We start from the raw sequence: 21,899 nt of genomic DNA, 5'->3' as shown, positions 1-21,899 counted from the left end.
TGCGTTAACATGACTGGTCGCGCGTCTGCTTCTCTGGGCTCAAGGGGACGATTCGCCGTAGCGAGGCTGCCAGCTAAATTGCTTGCCACGGGAAGTATGCGTAGACAAGATCTGCCTGGCACTGTTATGTCTAATAAATGGATGTTTCTTCTGGCTTGGAAAAAAGGCAAAGCGAGCGACTAGATCAAGCTGTTGGTAATTCATAGTGAACAAATGTAGCGCAGCAGAAACGCAAGAGACGGATAGAAGCGCTCGTCCGTGTGTATTCTATCCGTCTCTTGTGTTTCTGCTGCGCTACATTTGTTGACTAGATCAAATTTCGCTTCCAGTCGTTCGGGTGGTCAGCTAAGTGTATGAACACAAGAAGGTGTAACCGGGCATACGTGAAGTTCCCCCAAAAGGCTGTCGATATCGGCGATGTCACCTGTTCAGAAGCGCAGACTGTGAGCGCCACGCAAAGCGCCCGCTGAACACGCTGGGGAAGATTGGACACCAGGATATCCTTGAACATCTCGATGTTCACCTGCCGCATTGCCTTGCTTGCGATCGCCTCCACGTCACTTGAAAGCGGTGCGCGAAGCTGGGAGGCCAGGGCAGGGGGTTAGTTCCTTGCCGGCGTCAACCGTTAATGAGCAGATCGCAGTTACACTGTCAACCTTGTCAATTTTGTTCGAACCTAAAAAAACTCCTCCCTCTCGCCAAGTGTCACTTGACAAGCGAAGAAGGAAATCATGTATACAAAGTTTTAGGAAAGTAACGCAAATTTCAAAAAAATAAAAGTGTTTATTCGGTCGACCTCAGCTATTGTATGTATTTTCGGAATGCATATAAATATTTTATATATTATTTTTAGAAATAATAAACAAATTCGTGGTGTTTTTGTTATTACCACACCCTACATGGCTGTCACAAACTCAAGCGTACGACGTCTAAATGTACCTTATAAATTTTTCATTTCATTTGTACAGCGCCTAATTCTTCTTGCAGTCGTTCGATTCATTCAGTTCGGTTCCATTCGCCCCGAGACAATATGGAGCTTTCTCGAACACGATCACTCGCCGGCTCGCCGGCGAGAAAACAACAAAAATAAAACCCCCGCCGCTCCGTTTTCGTGGAAGCTTCCAGTACTTTCGAGGAGGTGCGCGTGGCCTTGCCAGTTCTAAAGAGCGTCGATGATTCTAGTAGGGAGAAGAGTGAAGTTGTTCGCTGACGGCGGCGGGCGCGTTGTGGGTTGTGCTCTCCCTCTCCGCGCCGGCACGGTTATAAAAGGAGGAGCCGCGCCTAAGCAAACCAGCTACGTTTGGCAGTCGTGATGTGACAACGGCACCTGTCGGTTTGTGCATCACACCATCGGCGACCCGCGCCCTGGAGGACTCCAACGTACTCCCGGGCCTCGAATCACCGTGATCGTCTCGGACGGCCTGGCCTACAACGAAGCCACGGTTCCGAGGTAGCCGAATCGCCTCCGACAGCGGTGCATCGTCCGGCCCGGTCGGTGAATATGCTGGGACTCTGTCTCTCATAAGCATCGAACTGTTCGTTTTCTTTTTAGTTAACTGCTCCGCTTCGTAATATTCGTTTGTTAACGCTCCTGTTTGTATCATTTTGTCTAATTGGACTGTTTCTCGTATTTGAATTCCATCTATGTTGTCTGTCATTATCGATCCGCTACCTCGTGCTTGTGTTTGTAACTTGCCTGTCTAAATAAAAGTCTTTGTGCTGTTTTTTTTGTTCAAGGCTCTTGCTCCTTCTTGCCGCTCTAGTCGGCGAAAGCCGCACATCAGACGGCCACCCCCTTTGTCACCTGTGCCCTGTGGATTCGGTGGGGTTTGTGGGCTCTCTGGAGTCGACTCCCCATATCTTCCGACAGTGCACCCGATTAAGGAAACGGGTGACAATGGCATTGCATGACAACTTTACTGGCCTTCGTCGTCGACCACATGCGTATAACGACGTGAAAAATAGGCCGTGAATTCGCAAAGTTACCAGAATATGTCCGCTTCTCTATATTACGCCGAGCTTGAATCATAGGCTCCCAACCACTGTTGAATCATGTGACAAATATGACTAGCTACGTGCACACCACGCGCGTCTTCGCTGCATACCCGCCACCTTTCGAACACTACCGGCCACTTCACCTGAAAAAAAAAAAGCAAAGGAGATGCTGAACTGTTACCGTACCCTGCCTTTTCTCGCTCGTTGCCTTCTGCGTGGGCCACTCTTTAGCTGATTGCGCGTTATCCGCCAAACAGCAGTACTTTTTATATCAAGATTGTGAATGTGCGCTTTTAGGTAGTCATGTAGTCACGGTACTAGAACACCGGGACACTTCTTAACATGAAAGTGTTTTATTACGGGATCCACGAAGATTTCACTGACGTCATATCCGTCACTGAAATGACGCCTGTACAACGAAGCAAGCGGCCTGTAAAGGGTGCACCTCTGCACACAGGGTCTTCTTGCGGATAAGCAACCTTTAGTACTAAAGAGTACGTTATACTTTGGGTTGTTCGTTTTCGGGTTTTATATTTTAACACGCAAATGTTCTATGCTGGGATACACCAAGATTTCACTGACGTCATATTCATCACGGAAATGAAACCTTTGCCGAAGCGTTCCGCAAGCAGTACGTCTCTGGCCAAGCACACCTACAAGACAGCCGCCGACGTGCAAATCATGCTCTCCCTCAGACTTCAATACACATTTCACTTTCGTGTTTCACCGATTCCCATGACGGAAAAATCTGCCACAGTTTTTTTTTCAATGCCTCACGCTGGAACGTAAAACATATACAAGAACACACCAGGACATTCGTTTTCCAACGCCTCGCACTAGAATGTTTTATGGGTAGAAACGCGTACTAAGAGAACACACCGGGACACCAATTTTCCAGTGCCTCGCGCTACTTAGCATATTTCCTAGCGTGCTGCAGCGTGACACGAAGACAACCGACGGCCAGTCTGTCTCCCATTTAACTGCTTAAATCTGGTTCAACGCAACAGACGGCGCTACCGCCTCAGCAAGCTCGTCCTTGCTCCTCCCACCGGCGCTTCTCCTGCTCCCAATCAGCGTGCGCCGTGTGGCAACAGGGAGAGTTACATTCTTTGAATACGCTTATCCACTGCATGCTTCTCCCCTCCGCAGATTTCCCGCTAGTGGGGATGGCCCACGATACTTTTTGTATATTTCCTGGGGTTCAGCAGGAAAAAAGAAGCAGAAATATCTTTTTCTCTCGAAACAGGTCGACAGATGGACAAAGGAGACGCTCGCTTCCAGTGAAGACCAAGTAGAAATGAGCTTCAATCGCCCCGAAGAAATTCGACGCACTCCTTTTGCAGAAAAGCGTATATCTCAAACCAGGTAATGTTGATATGCGGTGGGGGAAACTGATAAGCAGGGACGCAGTAGGGCGACGGAGTGACGTCACTAGAGACTTACGACAAGCAGTTTCAACATAAATGGTTTTGGACAATAATCCAATAATGTGTTTTTTAGGTTTGCTGGGCACCGCTTTCAACCTATCCAAATTTTCTCGCAGGTCCCGTTCGAAGCCCGCGGCAACATTCACATGACTTATTAGGCAATAATAGGTCATATTAATAAGTGATAATTAAGAATAAGTATATTTAATATGTGATGATTCATAAGTCATGAGTCATAATAATAAGTCATAATAATAATTTTCATAATAAGTGAACCGCAGGCATCTAACCGCCACTCATAAACGCAAGCTCGTCCGTATCACGGCAATATGTCACCCCACATTTTCGCTGTTCCATCATTTGATCATAGATCTATGGCGATCATCCTTAATGCTGAAGTTGAGTAAGCCATTCAGCGAAAATTCAGGCGCCGGTGTTGGCGCTAGAGTTCGCATCGAAAGATGAAAGCCGTGTCTAACTCCATTAAGTGAAGCCCGCTCCATTGCGGGCACTCAATAAAGAAAATGCAAAAAAAACGGCGTGTTCTTGTTAAGATCCACGCGGAAAAGCGAGTGCTTCCATTGAAGATGGTTAGAGTTGCGCGCGTAGCGCACCGATATTTGTGGGGGGAGCCAGATGGTATCGCGGCTCTTAATGGGGCTCTCAGCGCCGTGCAAATAAACCAAACTGTTTTCTCTTCACAAAATTTTAAGAAATGCTTAGGTGTTCTGGGAGTTGTTTTTCCTACCCATCGCGGAGTCAGTGACGCAATATGGGACGCACGACGGAGCGCTCAACAGTGTTGATCAGCGGCAGATCTTAGGCGTCTCGGCAGCTTCTCGGAGGAGGTGATCTTGCAGGCAATGTCACTTAGGTGGCGTTTGCTGGATACGTTAGGACGGAACAGCTCCAAAGTGGCTTGTAAAACCTGGCGCATGCGTTTTAAAGCAATCCATGCTTGAAACTACACGTTTCCGCACGCCTGTCCGTTCTTTCGGAAGCAATCCCCAGTGGTCAAGAACACGTTTGAAGGCTACAGGACCAGATTTGTTACGGGGAAGAAATGCGCGTGAAAACGTGTCACTCTACGCAGGTGTGTCTGGCCCCCTACTTCGATGTTTGGAACTTACAATACCGCGTTGTTGGCGACTTTCTCTGTATACATTTGACAACACTGTTCGTACGCTGTGGCTTTCGAATGAGCAGTGCGCATGCGCCATCATGATGTAAAACAACAGTATTAACAAGATTTTTAGTCGAGCTCTGATGGCCTTTCACATATAAAAGCAATGCCGCCCACCGTGGCGAAGAAGACGAGGTTCTCTTGGACTGTGAGGTCAGCGAATAGCGTGCCTTCGGAAGGGCACACTCGGAGGTAGTCCCACGTGCGGCCCGAGCTGCTCGTGACGTCGAAGTAGCACACGTATGCCTCACCGCTCGTTGGAAGCGTGTTGCCTGGGTGAAAATAGGATGAATAACACACGCTCTGGGCATACAGATTGAAAAGCAGGCCATGCGAAGGCCCCAGCGAAGGTACGGCAGGAACTCTACGTACCGCTCTTCAAGAATTGGATATGACAATCTGATGCCTTCCTAACACACGCACTCACGCACAAGCACACACACAACAAAACACACAATGCTGCGATGACGTAGCGGGATGACACAGGTCTTCGGAACTAAAGGTGGCTAGTAAAAACAAAACACGTATAAATCTCGTTCAGTCGGAAAAAAAACTCAACATTTGGCGTTTTACGCGCCGACGCTACACCGGGGCTACAAGGGGCACCGCAGTGGAGGCTTCTGAATTCATTTCGGCCACCTGGGGGTCCATAACATGCCCTGAGATCTCGTCGCCATTGCATTTTTTCGTTTCACTCCCAACTGAAAAACGGCCACCAGGGCCGAGATTCGAAGCCGCGTCTCTGGTCTTAGCAGCGCTACGGCTTATCCACTAAGCCACTGCGCCTGGGTAAATCTCGGTTGGTCAAACGAAGCCACGCAGACATGAATAGCGCTGCGGCGGCTGAGGGCGATGGAACGACGAAGGTTTCATAAGTTGCAGATAATCTCATGACAGCGTTGGCGGCACATGAAACGGTTGGCCACGGTTAGAAAGACGTACCCATGAGGACGTCCAGGATTGTCGTACAGCCGCTGTTACGGGGCCCCAAGATGACGGTGATCTGCTTGCTGAATATGGTCAGGGTGACATTATTTATGTCCACCGAGTTTCGCCCCGTCTGCAAGCAGAATAAGTACTCAAGTATTACTATTTTTTACGGCACCCAGACAGAAAAGGCAGCAGATTTCCAGCTGCCGCTCGGTGATCCTGTAGGCAGTGTTCTGCAAATCGCAATAGTGGGCAGCAACAAGCAGCGGCAATGGAAATTCCACTTATAACACACGGTTGAACACTTTCTGTAATTGCAAATGCAACAAGTGCTGCCATAGAACGTAAAGAATGTGAACATGCCCAAAGGCGGTGATCGGAACCGGCCATCATGAGGCTGTACGCAGACTTGATTGCGAGCAGGGAAAAAGGTCTGCACTTCCCCAGCTGCGGCGTCTATTTTTTGTTTACAATAGAGATAATCATGGGGCACTGGTGTCTACCCTGAAATTTGTACAAGGTGACAAAAGCCCTTCTTAGTTTTTGTTTACTGATGGACGATTACAGGAACGTTTTTACTGCCTAATAAACGGACTATGAGTGCGCCCGTGCCCGCTCCTGGCTCCTCCGTTCGGCCTGCCCCCTCTTTAATCCCTTGAAGCCCCTTCCGCAGTGCAGGGTAGCACACCGGGCTCTACACCTGGTTAACTTCTATTTGTTTTTGTCCTATCCTATAAATTATGAACTCCAACTCTTCTTGACAACGTTTCAGAGGAACAAGAACAACGTACCTTGGGTCTCTTCAATGACGTTAGGCATCCAAAAGTAAATAGTTAAAAGTAACGACTGGAAGAGGGCGAGAAATGCGTCCACGAGCAAGTGAGTGTGACCTGTAGTTTCATTAGCGGAGAACGCGTAGTTTCATAGGGATGACGCATTACCGGTGCTATTACGTACGAATCCGGTAAAATTTCGGAACACGACTAGCGGCACTAAAAGGAACCTTATTCAGTTGCATCATTCAAACGCTCCCGCCCCTCCAAAGCAGGGCTGTACAATTCTAAATAACGCCTTTGCTACAGTGTTTGATTCTACCCATCCTGTCAGTACGGCACCATTTATTTTACAGAACTTACCATTGGATCCTGTTTTGTAGCGTAAGCTACACAGACCGAGGTTGAGCAGTTTCGCGTGGGCCGTGAAGGGCCGTTCTGCGCAAGCGCGAGGAGCATTGGATTGGTTTGGATTGGATCGGATTGGATTGGATTAGATTGAATTGGCCTGGCTTGGCTTGGATTGGATTGGAATAAATTGGATTGTGTTGAATTGAAATCCAACCCAATGGGAGCACGGGTGTGTAGAGAATTGGGTCTGCACATTCGCCGGTCTGCGCATTCCAGAGGAGTGACGTCGTAGCCGCGACAGACGCACTGGCGTCGGCTCGTGCCCTGCTGTGCGCCTCCATTGCGCTAAGTCTGACGTTGCGACGGAGCCGCTTGATGGCCGTTTCGCGTGGGTTTTCGACAGCCGTGGTGAGCATGCGCGAGGAGCAGTGACTTGACCGGACTGGCCTTGATTGGACTGGATGGGACTGGATTGGATTGGATTGCTGAACCTTAGCTCACGCTACGTATACCCTGGCATAGCCGAGCTAAGCCAGTGCTAGTTTTTGTGGACTCTGTCGGCGTTGAAGCAGTAGCAGAATGGCGAGTTGGGCTAGTTGGTGATGATAATGATAAATTCTTTTATTCGGAAGGGGGGGACCGAAGGTCGCTGGAGGGGGAAGAGGGGGAATAGGGAGGGAGGTAGACGCCCACTAAAACACACTCGCCAGACCACTGGCAACGCCAAACTGGGCTAAGGTCACCAGGTATTTAGGATTTCGAGAATGTGGCGTCAGTAAATTCGACACCACTGAAGCGTTCGTTGAGCTTATGCGAAGCAATCTGAGGTCTGCAACCGCAGAAACAATTGGCGAAGAAGACAAGGGACTCGACGATTCTCGGATGATAGCACTGTGGAAGAAAGCTACTAAGCTCAGAAATCAGTACAAGACCAGTGGTAAAAGGTATCAAACACTGCGTCAGACCAGAGACACCTAAAAGCTCATTAAGCAACACGGGGAAGAACTCAGTAGAGCTCACTGGATCTTTACCTGTGAGCGGCTCGGCAAAGCTAAAGAAATAAAGCAGCTGTGGGCAATCATCCGCAAAATGGTCAACAAAGGCAGAGGTCCTTCCCCGCTAGAAACTCTTACTCTCCGCCAAGACACCGACATGCTCGAAGAGGAAATCATTAAATCTTTTTTCCTCACGCCAGCCTCACGCCACCTGCTCCCATCGAAACACCCACGCTCGAGTCTACAAACGCAGAATTAGAGGCCCCCTTTAGGCTGGGAGAACTTCATGCAGCCATTAAGCATGGCAGAAGTGACTCAGCACCGGGACATGACGATATCATTTGGAAGATGTCGCGAAACTTAACCGAAGACACTGAGACAACTCTGCTGAAAATCACAAACGAGCAGCGGACCATGGGAATCTCCTCTCTTCTGAACGCGCTCATTGTTCTTTCCATTAAGTGTGCTATTTATTTTCCGAACGTGTAATAAAGTGATCAGTTGACAGTCAGCGCTTGTGGTGCGTGTTTCTCGCCGTCCTTCGTCCAAATGTGCGCTGTTCCCTCTTTTGGCCGTGGCGCTATCGGAAGGGCATGTGAACACTACTGGGGCGGTATTCTCGTAACTGTCCCTTTTAGAAACGTCCATTTTGCGCCCCTTCCTGGTGACGTACTTCCAGTTAAGCAGTCAGCGTTGGCAGTAGGTTTGCCGCGCTTGCGTTACGTCACTTCCGGTTGTTTGCTTTTAGCCAATCAGGGCTTCCCAAAAGGGACACTTTTGAAAGGGACGCAGAAGGGACAAAACTCGAGAATACCGCCCCTGAAAGCAGATTTCCTTTTTTTTTGCGTTCTCTGGAGACGTGACACAAGGCCAAATTTAATCAGTAAACAACGAATTCGATTACCGACATTGCGACCGGAGCTGAAATCGCGGGTAGCAAGCATCTAAGTAGTAATGAGCCCGAATTCACAGATGCCCTTGGAGATACGAGCACACTTCTGTCCCAGTCGTATCAGCAGTTTCTGAAGAGAGGCAACGCTTCATTCTGAAAGTAGGGGCAACATCACTCTAATAAATTCATTCCCCGGTACCCGTTGTTCGCCGTTGCTAACAGTTACTGATATGTCAGACGACCGACGGAAGCGCGTCTTATAACTAGCAGCGAGGTGTGAATTATTGCCTGCGGCGACCTTCTTTATCGGGTGAGTGTGTCAACGCGAAAGTGTTTTATGACGGGGTACACCAAGTTCTCACTCAAGTCCTATCCGTCACGGAAATGACGTCGCCAGAAAAAGAGCCATTGACGCGGCGGCGCCCGGATTCGAGCCCACGAACTCTCTCGCCGCAACGGGAGGTACGAGGCAGTCTGCCAACTGGCCCATGAACTCGGACGTAAATAGCTCTAGAAACGCGCCTTATATCCTTCCCTATGACTCGTTCAGGTGGTGCTGACATCTAGGAGGAGCGGAGCGAAACAGCGCATCATGACACTAATGAGCGCCGACAGTTGGCGCCTTGCTGCCAGCGCCTTCGTGTACGCGGGACGCGCGTGAATTAAGGAACCATCGGCTGCTTTCTGCTTTGGGTGGGCTGGCCCCTTGCAAGAAAACTTGTATTAAGCTCCCTTGAAAAGCAACGATTCTGACGGGTGAATGTCGCCTTTGTGACTGCTTTGGTGCGACCAGGGACACGCCAGCGGGAAGCGAAACGCGTTCAAGGTCCAAACAACGAAGTGTGCCTCTCGCGTTCCACAAGCTGAGCTCGTCGCAACGCAACCGTTTGCCTTACAGACCACGGAGCAAGAAATGGTCGCACCTCTCCCGAAGCTACCCGCCAGCAGGACGTCGCTCGTTTAAGCACCCCAAGACAGTCGCCGACCCGCAAATAATGCTCCTGTCGCGGGAGATTTCGTTGCACGTCTCACCTACGTGTTTTACCGATTCCTATAACAGAGGAATCAACCACAGTTTATTTGTACCCATATGTGGTCTTGTTGTACAATATTAGTATACAAAATTTCCTTGTTCTTTAAGGCAGCCTGGGACAATACTCGCGCCAACAGCATTGTGTTCAGTATTTGTGAAACATTTGTACCAAGTTTTATTTCTGCAAAAGCCTTCAACGAAACTGCAAGTACGCGTGAACAGAAATAGATTGGGAAGAATGCAGGCAAGCCATTCTCACCATTTACGTGACATGAATAAAAATAAACAACGCCAAAATTATTAGTTGTCTAGCGACTGACATAAAGGCGAGAGAATGAAGTCAATATCAATGTGCCACCTTTCTTTGTAATAGACTTAAGCTCACAACTCGTCGTCACCGCATTTAAACTCCGTATCTGCTAGATCCCCGTTGTGATTTGTGGTACCGTATAAAACCACCATCTTTGAAACAAAAGGAACACTGAAGGAACAGCACTCGTGTAGCGTCATTTTTCATCGTCTGTGGAAGTTGCTATGTCCGTTCCGCAAAAAAAAAAAAGTGTGTACAGAAGCCCAGTTCTTCCCGGAGCTCACCGCAGACAAGCCGACGAGGTGAACTACTGGCTCGGAGTCATCCTTCGCGTAGGGCTCAACGTAGCCCGGTTCGAGGCTATAGGTAGCGTCCCGGATGTTCCACTTCCGGTAAGGGGACCACTAGTCAGACTGCGTGTGAAGGCGCGCAAGTAGGAGGTTAGTTTTAATTCGCAGTATTCCCTGCAGAGTGCGCCCCCGCCAGAACCGTGTAACGCCCTGCATTTCCACAAAAAATCATATTTCGCGGAAGTTCCGCCTGTAAACAATGGTCAAACAAAATTTAGGAAAAATGGAAAAAATAAGAAAAATAAATATTCATAGCGGGCAGCGGCGACCTTAAAACGCCTTTCATTTTTAAAAATTCACATTTTGCGGAACTTCCATCTGTAATCGTTGTAATAGCGTTAATGTGGCTCATTGGTCGAACATGATTTTGAAAAATCAAGAAATACGAAAAATAGAAAAACATAGCGAGAAGGGGTGAACCGTGCAGCCCTGCATTTTAATAAAAATGTAGATTAGGCGGGAGTTCCACCTGAAATCGTTATTAGAGATGGCCTGGTGCAGCTGCGGTGTGGGCGGAGCAGCGTCAGTGGAGCAATGTCGAACACCGGCCGAGCGTTACTCGGAAATGGCAGACCCTACGTACAACCAAGGCTGTACGCCACAGCTTCGCTGGTTAACCACCTCTACGGAGCGCACGGGTGCATTGTTCTTTTCAAACGACGGGGTATTGCCATGCGAAATGCATGCGATCCTCGGATCGGGTGTCATGCATGAGCGGACAGGAAAAAAGCACTGAGCGCGTTCCCCTAGGCGGAGCACTGAGCGTAACCGAAACAAGGTCAAAACGACGCGAACACCGTCTCGCCATTTCTGGGTATCTTTCCGATCATTTGGCATCGCTCCTGGTACGTGTCTAACAGGCCGAATGGGAACCCATTCTCCCGGTTTCCTAACTGGAAGGGGAACGTCCTGCTACGCGTTTAATAGGTTGTAAGAGCACGCGCTCATGCGGACTCATAACTGGAAAACTACCCTCCCGGTTACGGCCTCACAGGGCATGGGGCAAGCGCTCGAGTGGGCTCTTAACTAACAAAGGCCCTTGTATGAGCCAAGAGACCGCTCCTTCCATCACGTCAGGTGTCTACCATGGCGCTGTAGCAGTGGTCTCTTGGCTGAAAGACTGAAAAAAAAAAAACGGACTGGTTGAATCAATTACTGGAAAGCAAACGGTCTGGTGCACGCTTAACAGGCCTCATAACCACGCAGTCGTGAGAGCTCATAACCGAAAAGCAAACATCCTGTGGCTGGTCTAACAGGCTCTTGGAGCGTGCGCTCATCCCAGTTATAAGTGGAAAAATAACGTTGCATCTCCTGCCTGATAGGCCACATGAGTACGTGCTTGTCAGGTCTCTGTAAAAATAGCAACAGCGCGAATCGACGCAAGGACACAAAAAGACGATGGGACAAGCGCTCGTCCCGTCGTCTCTCTGTGTTCTTGTTTTAATGTGCGCTGCAGCTGTTTTTACAATGAACTACCAACTCTCCCAACAGTACACTTTGTTGCCAGGTCTCCTATGTCCTGGTCTTTACTAACGAGCAGTGGGAAAACGCGCTTGCCCGAGCTCGCAACTGGAAAAACGTCCTGGTACTCGTCTAACAAGCGCCAGGAGCACGTGGTCGCTCGGGCTCGTAAAAGGAAAAGACACGTCCAGAGACGCGTCTAACAGACCCAGGGAGCATGTTCCGGCCCTCATAACTGGAAAAAGAATGCCTGTCTGAGAGGTCCCGAGACCGGGCCATTGCCAGATCACATTAGTTCCTGGTACGTGTCTAACGAGATGTGGAAAGCATGCGGTCGCCCGGACTAGTACACGGGAAACAATCCTACTCAGACTTGTTTAACAGGCCGTAGGAGCATCCACCCACTTGTACTAATAGCTGGAATAAGAACGCCCCGATGCCCCTCCAACAGGTCGCGGGAGCGCCCGCTTGCTAGGCAGGCCCACGCGCTCCAGGGGCGACGCGGATGTCATTCAAGCCTCTATAAAAAAAAAGCATATGGCCTTTCCAAGTTCAGAAGCTATTTCTAAGAGGGCTGCTCTGACACAGATGTTAAGAAAAATGAAAAAAAGGTAACAAATTACACGCACCAAAACCACGACAAAAGATAAAGCAGTCAAGAAAAGGCGCCATGGAATCAGCAATCTGTACATTATGACGCGGGCACACGAATGCAAACATTCACACGTCGTCTCTTCCCGGTTCAGAAAAAGTCGCTTGCAGCAGATGCGTGAAACAACCGTTTCATCTGTACGTAGTTAAGATCGTAGAATGCCATCATACGCTATAGAAAGAAGGCAACGCTCTCATGGTGTGAGCACAAACGACAGCCCGTAACAGAGCGCACTTTACAGCAGACAACCCAATCTAAAGATTTAGAAGAGTTTATTACCTCTGTACAACTGGAGTTTGACAGCGAATTTCTTATTCCACATCATGTCAGCCCACCCTTCTGACGAGATTGCAGCGATGTGTGCTTTTCCTGAAACATCGGAACATCCACGCTCCCACGACATGGCTAAAAAGCGCTTATTTTGTACATTGTAATTCTACATTGTATTTACCATTCCTCTAGCTTTCTTTTTAGAAATTTCGTTTTACTTCTTCATTTATGACACTCCACATTTTTCAATCAATCAATCAATCAATCAATCAATCAATCAATCAATCAATCAATCAATCAATCAATCAATCAATCAATCAATCAATCAATCAATCAATTTATCAATTGATGTCAAAATGATCTCAAATTGATCTACAAAAATACATGGGGGATATATACAGAAGGAGGTCCCAAGGTCGGAGTCTGTAGCAGGACCTCCTGCACAGAATAACTTAAAATACTCTAAATAATAGCAGCAAATGAAAAGAGGGATATGTACACGAATGATGTAATGAAGAGTCAATAAGTTAAATTATGTGGTAGCCATAACTATACACAACCAAGTACGAAAAGAAAACGCTGAAAAACAAAACATCAGAAACAATCTTGGGTATGTCTGAGGCAGGGACATCAGGTAGCAGTTTAATTCTTTTTAAGTGCGAATGCACTTTATAAGCGACCCCAAACCATCCACCGCCGGCGGCGGCGGTGGCGTCGGCGGCGTTGGCGTCCGCAGTGCTCCTCTATATTTAAAAAAGAAACAGCATCCGGCGCCAGGTTTCGATCCGAGGACTTTGCGGCCGCAGCGCGACGCTCTACCGACCAAGCCACGGAGGCGACGCTGATATCAGTGTCAGTGACGCGCCTTATATCTTTAACGCATTCAAACTACGTCGTCAGCGGCGTGCGTTGGCGACTCAGCGGCGTTATAGCGGCTTGATAACTGCGTGGTGTACACGTGATACTACAAACCCGATGGAAGAGATGGAAGAGAAGGCGGCGAGGCGGTGGGCTGCGGGGGCCGAGCGCAAGCGCCGCAAGCGGGCCGACAACCGTGCATTCGCACTTTCACATTCTCCCCCTCGGGGAAATGCGGGGGAATTTTTTTGAATTTGTGGAATGTGTTAGAAGACTTAATGGTGGGTGGCATTGCCGAGAAGTGCACAGTGTGTTTGGCGCAGTTACTTGCGGTAAAATGAAATTGTGCCTAAAAGCAAATCTAGTGGTGTTAGTATTACCAAGACTAGCGGCCAAAAAAGAGAAACACGGAAACTCATTATCAAGCACCCTAAACAAAAAAAAAATACCTAGGTTATAACTCACCAGTTTGGAAACAGACAAAATATTATTTGATCAAAGCAATAAATGAGCATTCGCGCAATACGTGCTTGGTGAGATAATTCTAACAGCTTGATTTTGCATTATTTGTAATGGGTTAGGTGAGTGTCGTATGTAGTGCCCCAGCATGAGATGCAGTATGTGATATGCGAATGAATAAATGAGTAGTATAGTGATATTAGCGTTGAATGACTGAAGAAAGATATCGCTCTAATATGGATGCGCATGCCATAAGTCATTTTTCTCTTTACGTTAGCAATATGGCGATGGTACTTCAAGTTGGAGTCGAGTAAGACGCCTAACAATGAAGAGTATTCACTAGCAAAAATTAGCTGGTGGTCAATGGTAACAGGTGGTGTGGATGCTATGGCCCTTTGGTGGGAGTGGAAGACAACGAACTTCTAATTATTATTTAACTTATTAAGATTACACCACTGTAACACGTTGCGAAGATGTACATTTAGTTTAGACGTTAGTGACGAAACAGTACTGTCATAGTTGTAGAGAGTGGTATCGTCTGCATATAATAGACATTTTGAACAGGAAAGGCAATTCGGTAAATTATAACAAGAAAAGTAGTTGCCCCAATATGGAACCTTGGGGTACGCCAATGTTAGTAGTTCTACCTTGCGAGTAGACGTCAGCAAAGGAAACAACCTGAATTCGGTCTCCTAAGTAATTTTTAATGAATAATAATGGCGGACCACAACTTCCAAGCAATTCTAGTTTAGTAAAAAGGATAAAGTGATTGATAGTATCAAATGCTTAAGACAGATCCATAAAAACTGAACCAGCGTAGCAGCCTTCGTCAATAAATGATTTTAGCTTGTCGGTAAGGGAAACGAGGGCTAGATAAGTGGAATAACCAGGACGGAAACTAAATTGGCATAAAGAAAGGATATTAAATTTATTTAAATAGTTTGTTAGACGATTTGCAATTAGTTTTTCAAATATGTTACTGAAAAATGATAATATACATATGGGCCTGTGGTTAGGAAGCAATGATCGATCACCGCTCTTAAAGACTGGAATAATTTTTCCTCGCTTATGTTCCTGTGGAAACACACCACTTTTAAACATTAGACTAATTAAATGATAAAGTGCCTATGAAATGAGATGAGCGACCATTTGTACTTGGCTGGGGTGAATATTGTCAAGCCCGGAGCTCGTTAGTTTTTGGTTGTGTATGGTATTAAAGATTTCGTGGGGTGCTGTAGGGGAAAGAAAGAAAGAATGCGGTAGCCGTGCGTAGTTAGGCTCATAACTAAAAATGTCACTTTGATCATGACTGAAAAATTAATTGCAGACAGCGTTAGCCATATGAATGGGTTCAATGTAATCGACACCATTATGCGATATTTTGGAGACAGGATCGTGACGCATGCGTCTATTTAAGAAAGAATTTATAATGTCCTATTTTTTATGTTGGATTATGGCCAGCTTAACGAGTAGAAAATCGATAATGAGCATAAAATATTTCGCGTTGTTTGTTTAGGACGCCCTTGCCCCCGAAAACATCATCATAATCATCAGCTCCGCTTATCCGTATTTAATATTGCATTCGAAAAGGGCCCTGACTATAAAGCTATGTCGGCAAACTTGTCTTCGAGGGGCGTACCGAGAAGACGAAAGAGACGGGCTTGGGTGTACTGTATCCCCACGGCACGACGTTGTCCAGATACCAAATGAGGCCAACCGTGACGAGCGTCGAAGTGAGGGCGACCAAGCTGAGTTCGCCGACGCTCACGTTGTCCAGGGTCGTCTCGTGGTCGAAGCTGTTCTTCCACGTCAGTAGAACCTCTGCCGCATGGGACGAATGCAACGTTAATAACTTCGAATGACTTCAGTGGTACACAAAGGCCGCATGTCGTAAAGAGAAATATCGAAATGGAGCCCAAAATCGTGCGTCTCGTACAAGACCACCCTGAGATGCCAAGAGAAAATTTTGCAGTAGTATACGTTCAGGAATAGAAATATTTTTTATTTGGTTACTAACGAGTTTAAATGAAAGCTATTTCACTAAACATGATTTCACGATTCGTACAGCAGCTTTCAGCCCTCACCTATTGAAGTAGCTTTCCTGTCTAAGGAATACATGAACGCAAATCCAAGAATACTGTAAGATATGTGTAAAGACAAAGTTGCGGATTTTTCGAAGTTTTCAATTACCGAGATTAAACAAGCAGCACCTGTTTCACACATGTTATCACGTTCTTCTAGCTCCACGATACCTAAGTAAGGTGTCGTGGGAGCCCAAAATTTTCTCCACAGGTAGCTGAAACAAGCATTCATATTCTGTTTTAAAGTTCGCCTGTGACAAGGCCACATGAATAATAAGGAGGCTAAAAACAAGCTTTCCACGTGTCTTTTACTCGTTCCTACGGTGTGCCTGTATATTTTTCCCTTTGAGCTAAATAAACATCACGCAGGTAAGATTCGGGGCGGGTTAGACTTTTCTAAATGAATGTGTGAAACCGGATAAGTGTTGCCTATACGAGGAGGAGAGGCACTAAAGCTTCTAGGCTTCCTGGGAACGCTAACTAAGCCGCATCTGACCTTACCTTGCTTCTACCCTAGAGCCCCCCCCCCCTCTCTCTCTCTCTCTCTCTCTAACCGCCAACACTTTCGTGTGCTCTGAAGGAATGCTTAAAAACTCTCCATGTGCACAAGTTCACAGCGAAAGTTCCATAAGTTCTAGAAACTGGGTGGGTTGTAGAGGAAGTCGCACGTACCGCTCTTTTCGTATCGCTCGATGGCCCTGAAGCACCAGTGGAGGAACATGATGGGATTCAGCGCGGTGTAGAGCTTGGAGGATCTGGTGGTGAGGTAGTAGCCCAGCCCGGAGACTTCTTGCAGCATGGCGTACTGCAGAAGGCTCACCAGGAACCAGCAGACGATGGCGGCCACGAACGCTCCCGTGGCTGCAACAGGGAACACCGATGCCGTTTCACAGGACGGATGAAGAAAAGTAAGATTTACAAGAGCCGAGCGTTTTTCCAGACTGAAAATTCGGACATTCTGAACTTCCCCGAGGAACCGTCAGTGGTCCCATACGAGTAATGCATTTGAACAACGAAATATTTCGGCCAAAACAAACCAACATCGACTTTCGGACAAGATTTTTTATGACAGAGCTACGGTGCAAATTCTGGACGACGCCATTTTGAATCTAAAGCTACCTGGCTTGCTTCGTAGTGGATAGGGATTGGCTTCACTTCCACCGGCTTAACGAACTTTGATCGTCTTGCTGCAGTCGACAGCAACAGTGTTGTGAGCGAAGCCAACCGATGATGAGAACGTGTGTCAAGTCACCACGCAGCCGCAAACCGACTCCGAAGAAGACACTCCCGACCGCCCGCAGCCGTCAGTGCAAGGCGTTGCCAACGCTTTGGCGTTGTTATACAGTGGTTACGAATAAAACGTGATGCTTGCAAAGATGCAAGCAGACGTTCTCATACAGAGGAGGATTTTAAGGCAACGAACCATGCGCTAATTCTTCAGTTCTAATTAAATTAAATAAAATTCGTTTCGGCTATTCGCAGATTTTTCGGACTGCTCTTTTATTCGGGCTACTTTTCGTCCGGTCTTCACGTCAGAAAAATCGGTCGGCTAGTCAATAAAACTCAATGTACAGCAATATAACCGCAGTCGGCTTGTGTGGTGACGCCCTGGAGCAGCGACGGTTTCCCAGACAGATTGCGTATGACACATCACAGGAAATACAAAACATTACCGAAGGAAGTTTACAAGGAAATACAAATACAAAACACAACAAAAACAACACACAAAAAACAAAGGGGCAAGAAAATGATACATTAAGGAGCATTCGACCTCAGCCGTCCTTAAAAAAAGTGTGCCCGCTCTTGGCTCACCTCCCGACGTTACTAAAACCAGATAATCTGGAAGCTCATTCAGATATGCTGAGACGTACCATGGCTGTCCCCTAGTGAGTTATAATTCTTGGTATCACATACCCAGACACATTTCGTAGACGTAAATATTTCGTGTTATGAGCCTTATAATCACTTCACAAAAATACTTTAAAATGACAGGTTGTTTAGATACTTTGTGAAAACCAAGCAAACCTGTTGATTTTTTGACACTGATTGATTTATCTCAAGTAAGAGTTTTGCCCTTTTTGCAATATTTTTGCAAGTAACCCTTTTTGCAATATTTTTCAGTATTCTATCAACACTGTTCTTTCATGTTGAACAATAATTGGGAAAAAGGGCAGATACCATAAGAAAGAAGACTGTAAACTAGAGCTCGGGCCAATAACCTCCTAATTCAGGAAATCAGAAATAATTTCGCATTGCACAGTAAACACGCAACGCTTCGCCATTTCTTAGAGACATGTCCCATGTGTTTCAGGACAGGCCACGGTCAGTGAACACACCGAGATATTTTACCGAAGGTACCCTGTTACATCGCGCCAAGAGCAAGTTGTGCATTTGGGCGTGTTCAGAAGAACATGATCGTTATTTGGTACAACCTTATGGGGGTTTCAAAAATATATCAGTTTATTTTTTGGTGTTAAATAAACGGGACACTACCGTACGTATACAGAGAGCTCCGTCGGTGTTAATGCGTGATTGAATTACATTTTATAGCCGGGAACAAGTTTCTAAAGGTAGACTAAAGAGTTAAAGTTTGACTATACCGGTAGATTGGAGCGTTGTGAATACCAACATGCTAATCGCAGCGCCACAGAAACTCCAAAAACATGAAAACAAGTGTCGACGACCCATCCACTTTTGTGCATCACAACTTGTGACATCACCAACCGCCAATTCATGGCGAAACGGTACTAGTGGAGCTTGCGTAAGCGTTTTATGAAACAAACACGGATGCAGCAGGGCCGCGCTATGCAATATAAATGTATACGGGAAGCTGTGATGGTCACGCACTTTAAGAAATAGACAAATCGCAGGAAAATATGATGCCATATTCCAGGCGGTCGGTCGTGTTTAGGTTTTGATTTCATTAAAATGTTTCGCTTCCGTGCAAGCACAGTCAAACGATGCATGCATGCGGATGCACGCGACAGCCTGCCGCACCTACTGACCACTAGCGCATGTACACTTCAGCGAGCGGCAAAAACAACTATAAGTAGCTCGAATCGACCAGTAACGAGAAGGCCGTAAAACCTTTTGGTCAATTACGAACGTGCTTTAAACACCTGCTACCAGGTGGAAACACGTCCTGGGCCCAGTTAGTCACTGGAACTAGGCACACTCCCAGGAAAGCTTCACCGAGGTCATTCTTCCCGCCAATAAAGAGCGGAGGCTGGGCGGTGCAACGCCGCCACAGCAAGATGGCACCAAGTAAACGCTTTCTGATTGGCTGCGACAAAACTGCAAGCCAATGAAAACAGTCTTTCAGAAAGATGGTGGCGATCGAGTATTACCATGGAGGAAGGAAAAACGCAGGAGAGACCCTGACGTCACCTCTGCTGAATCCATAAAAGCCATTTTTCGAGGTGGTCCGTTTATGTTTGTGTTTTGCGCGCACAGGCTACCTTCTCCGCCATCGCTCGCTCCACTGACGTCTGCTCGGTTTCCTCTTCGCCTCCTCCTGCCGACCATTCGCTACCGGCTGGGCCGGGAAGCGACGTAGGGTTTCGGTGGGACAGCCTTCAGCGCCGTTGATGGGACACGCGATGCGAGTGAACCCCAGTGAGCGTGGAAAAACCATGTCCCTTCCTCCACACTTCTCCCAAGGCCCCCGCGGCCACCACATAGGTTCTCTCCTGAGCATTTCTCTGCTCCGTGAGTGTTTCCAAGCCAGGTTCGCTCTGGCCGCCTTGTGGCGTGCTCGAAAACGCAACGAAAAATGGAATAGAAACGGGAGAGATAAACGCCTGCTCCAGTTATTTAGTTCCCAGCAAACAAAGCATCGCTGGCTTGTAAACAGAAACTGAGAGAGCCACGGAACGCGCAATGTTTCAGTTGAAACAAAACGTTACTCGGCCTTTAGTGTCCCGTCAAGTACCCCTCTTTATCTCACGTACAGTTGCGAGTATGTTGCTGGTTATTCAGATAGTTGCCGGCATTCCTTTTGGCTGCATACTTGAGGGTGTTAGATCTAAAAAATGCGGTTTTAGACGTTCTAGGGCCCCATCAGGAAAACCATATCTGTTCATAATTCTCAAGTAATGTATTTTCATTTGGGATAGAGAGCATATGTACTGCACAAATATCGGTTGTCTGTCCCTGTAACAGAACCCCCGCGAGTTGGCGCAGCAAGCGTTCCTTGTTGTCGGGAGGGCATAGTGCACAGGGCAGCAGAGTTACGTGGGGGCGAAAATTTGCTTACGTCCCCAGAGGAAGACCGAGAGCAGCATGCCGTGCGTGATGGTGTGGACGCCGAACAGAGCGAGCAACGACATGAAGACGGCCGGGTCGACGAACTCCAGAAAAGCCGTGCCCCTGTCGTTGCGGTGCACGAACAGTGGCACGTACAGGACAACTAAGGCGCAGGCTACCACGAAGCCCGTCTCGAAGAAGTGGCCCATCCAGTAGGCCATGTCGGAGAGCCCGGAGCGCCGGAGCATGTCCTGAGGCCATCAGAAAGAGAACTGATGCCCCCCGTTGAGAAAGCGGTGTTTACGAGAAGTCAGTTTTCACAGGCTTTGTGATTTGCCAGACCCAGTGAAGGGTTCTAAAGAGCGTCATACCCACTTCCGAGCCATCATTTTTGTGACATGCCTGTGCTGTCTTTAAACATGACTGGCCTGCCGGCCTGCCCGCCAGCCCACCCGTCCGTCCTTCCTTCCGTCCGTCCGTCCTTACGTCTGTCTGTCTGTCTGTCTGTCTGTCTGTATGTATGTATGTATGTCGATGCCCCCAGATACAGCTAAAAACAATTTCGGGGGTCACGCGAATGCTCTGGCCTCGAGGGCGCCAGCTGAAACCTTCCAGCGATCCTACGCCCTTTAATCCTACCTGCCTTCTGCAGTGCTTCAACGACTGTCCTACACCTGCTCGTTAACGATTTCCTTGGCCACAGTATCCGCTACCTACATACCCACTGCGACCTCACTGTGACCTCACCTGCACGGTCAATTACGTCAAGTAAGTGTCGGCATCGCTTCTCTTCAGATTAGGGATTGGCGAATATTCGGTGTTATCGATTAGTCGATGGAATATCTCTCTATTCTGTATTCACTTCGATCCGAATGAATTTCTTCGATATTTGGAATTGTTCAGCGTTTCGGTCAAGCATTTCGGTCAAGCACACCGCAATGTCATGCCGGGCTTGTCGCAAGACCTCGCCAACGCGGACACCTCTATCATCAGTACCCAACTGTTGCCCTCCCGAAACGTTCGTTGAGCTCTCGGCCACCGTCACGCTTTCCGTTCAAAGGCGGCACTGAAACAGCATCGCTGCCGACATAGCGGCTCCAAGGCGGTGCACGTGTACTGCCAATTCGATACGGAGTTAGCGGAATACAGTTGAAAACGGTGGCCTGTAACTTGTGCTTTGTTTGGCTTCAGCCGCGTGTAATAGTGGCTACAAGACCGTTTCATTAGCGGAGCTTCTAAGTGGCGCTAAAAGCTCTGGAACCAACTGCGTGTCCCTTTTCTATTTGGCCGGCTAGCAATTGCATTTACATATAAATCTTCTAATGAAAGTGGACGCATCACTTTTGTATTTACATTGTTTTTCAGTATCTGCTTAGAACACTGTAAATTAGAATATAGTGAATACGGCAGCTCACGGCGCGAGATGTGACACGCCGCCGTGCTCCCACGGTCTCAAAATCGTTGGAGTAGAGGAGGATCCGCAGCAGCCGGCTTTACCCAACGCTGGCCAGGGTGGCTCGAAAGTACCATTTAATTCCTGCCACGTCGGCGAGCAGTGCGCGGCCATTCTGTACAGCCGGAAATATTGCCATCAGCCGGTTGGAGCTACTTCTCCCGAAGCATGCGGAGCAACT

At 47.7% G+C, this 21,899-nt stretch overlaps 1 protein-coding gene across 1 annotated transcript in view; it reads right to left on the bottom strand.

Annotated features, from left to right (window-relative positions):
- LOC144167866 (phospholipid-transporting ATPase ABCA3-like) overlaps nt 1–20,513 on the bottom strand; it is a 91,778-nt gene extending 71,265 nt beyond the window's left edge. The window contains exons 1-6 of the mRNA XM_077697016.1: nt 20,276–20,513; nt 16,693–16,881; nt 15,579–15,760; nt 5,548–5,665; nt 4,723–4,877; nt 425–580 (exon numbers count right to left, since the gene is read on the bottom strand). Coding sequence (XP_077553142.1) covers nt 425–580; nt 4,723–4,877; nt 5,548–5,665; nt 15,579–15,760; nt 16,693–16,881; nt 20,276–20,513 — 1,038 coding nt within the window. The remainder of the gene's footprint in view (nt 1–424; nt 581–4,722; nt 4,878–5,547; nt 5,666–15,578; nt 15,761–16,692; nt 16,882–20,275) is intronic.
- Between the last annotated feature and the right edge of the window lie 1,386 nt (nt 20,514–21,899).

The sequence above is a fragment of the Haemaphysalis longicornis genome, unplaced genomic scaffold, assembly GCF_048455015.1.
Source record: "Haemaphysalis longicornis isolate Haplotype H1 unplaced genomic scaffold, Haemaphysalis longicornis Haplotype H1 scaffold_2, whole genome shotgun sequence".
Taxonomy (NCBI): Eukaryota; Metazoa; Arthropoda; class Arachnida; order Ixodida; family Ixodidae; genus Haemaphysalis; species Haemaphysalis longicornis.
Note: the sequence above shows the minus strand (reverse complement) of the source record. Positions and strands in the feature narration are given on the sequence as shown.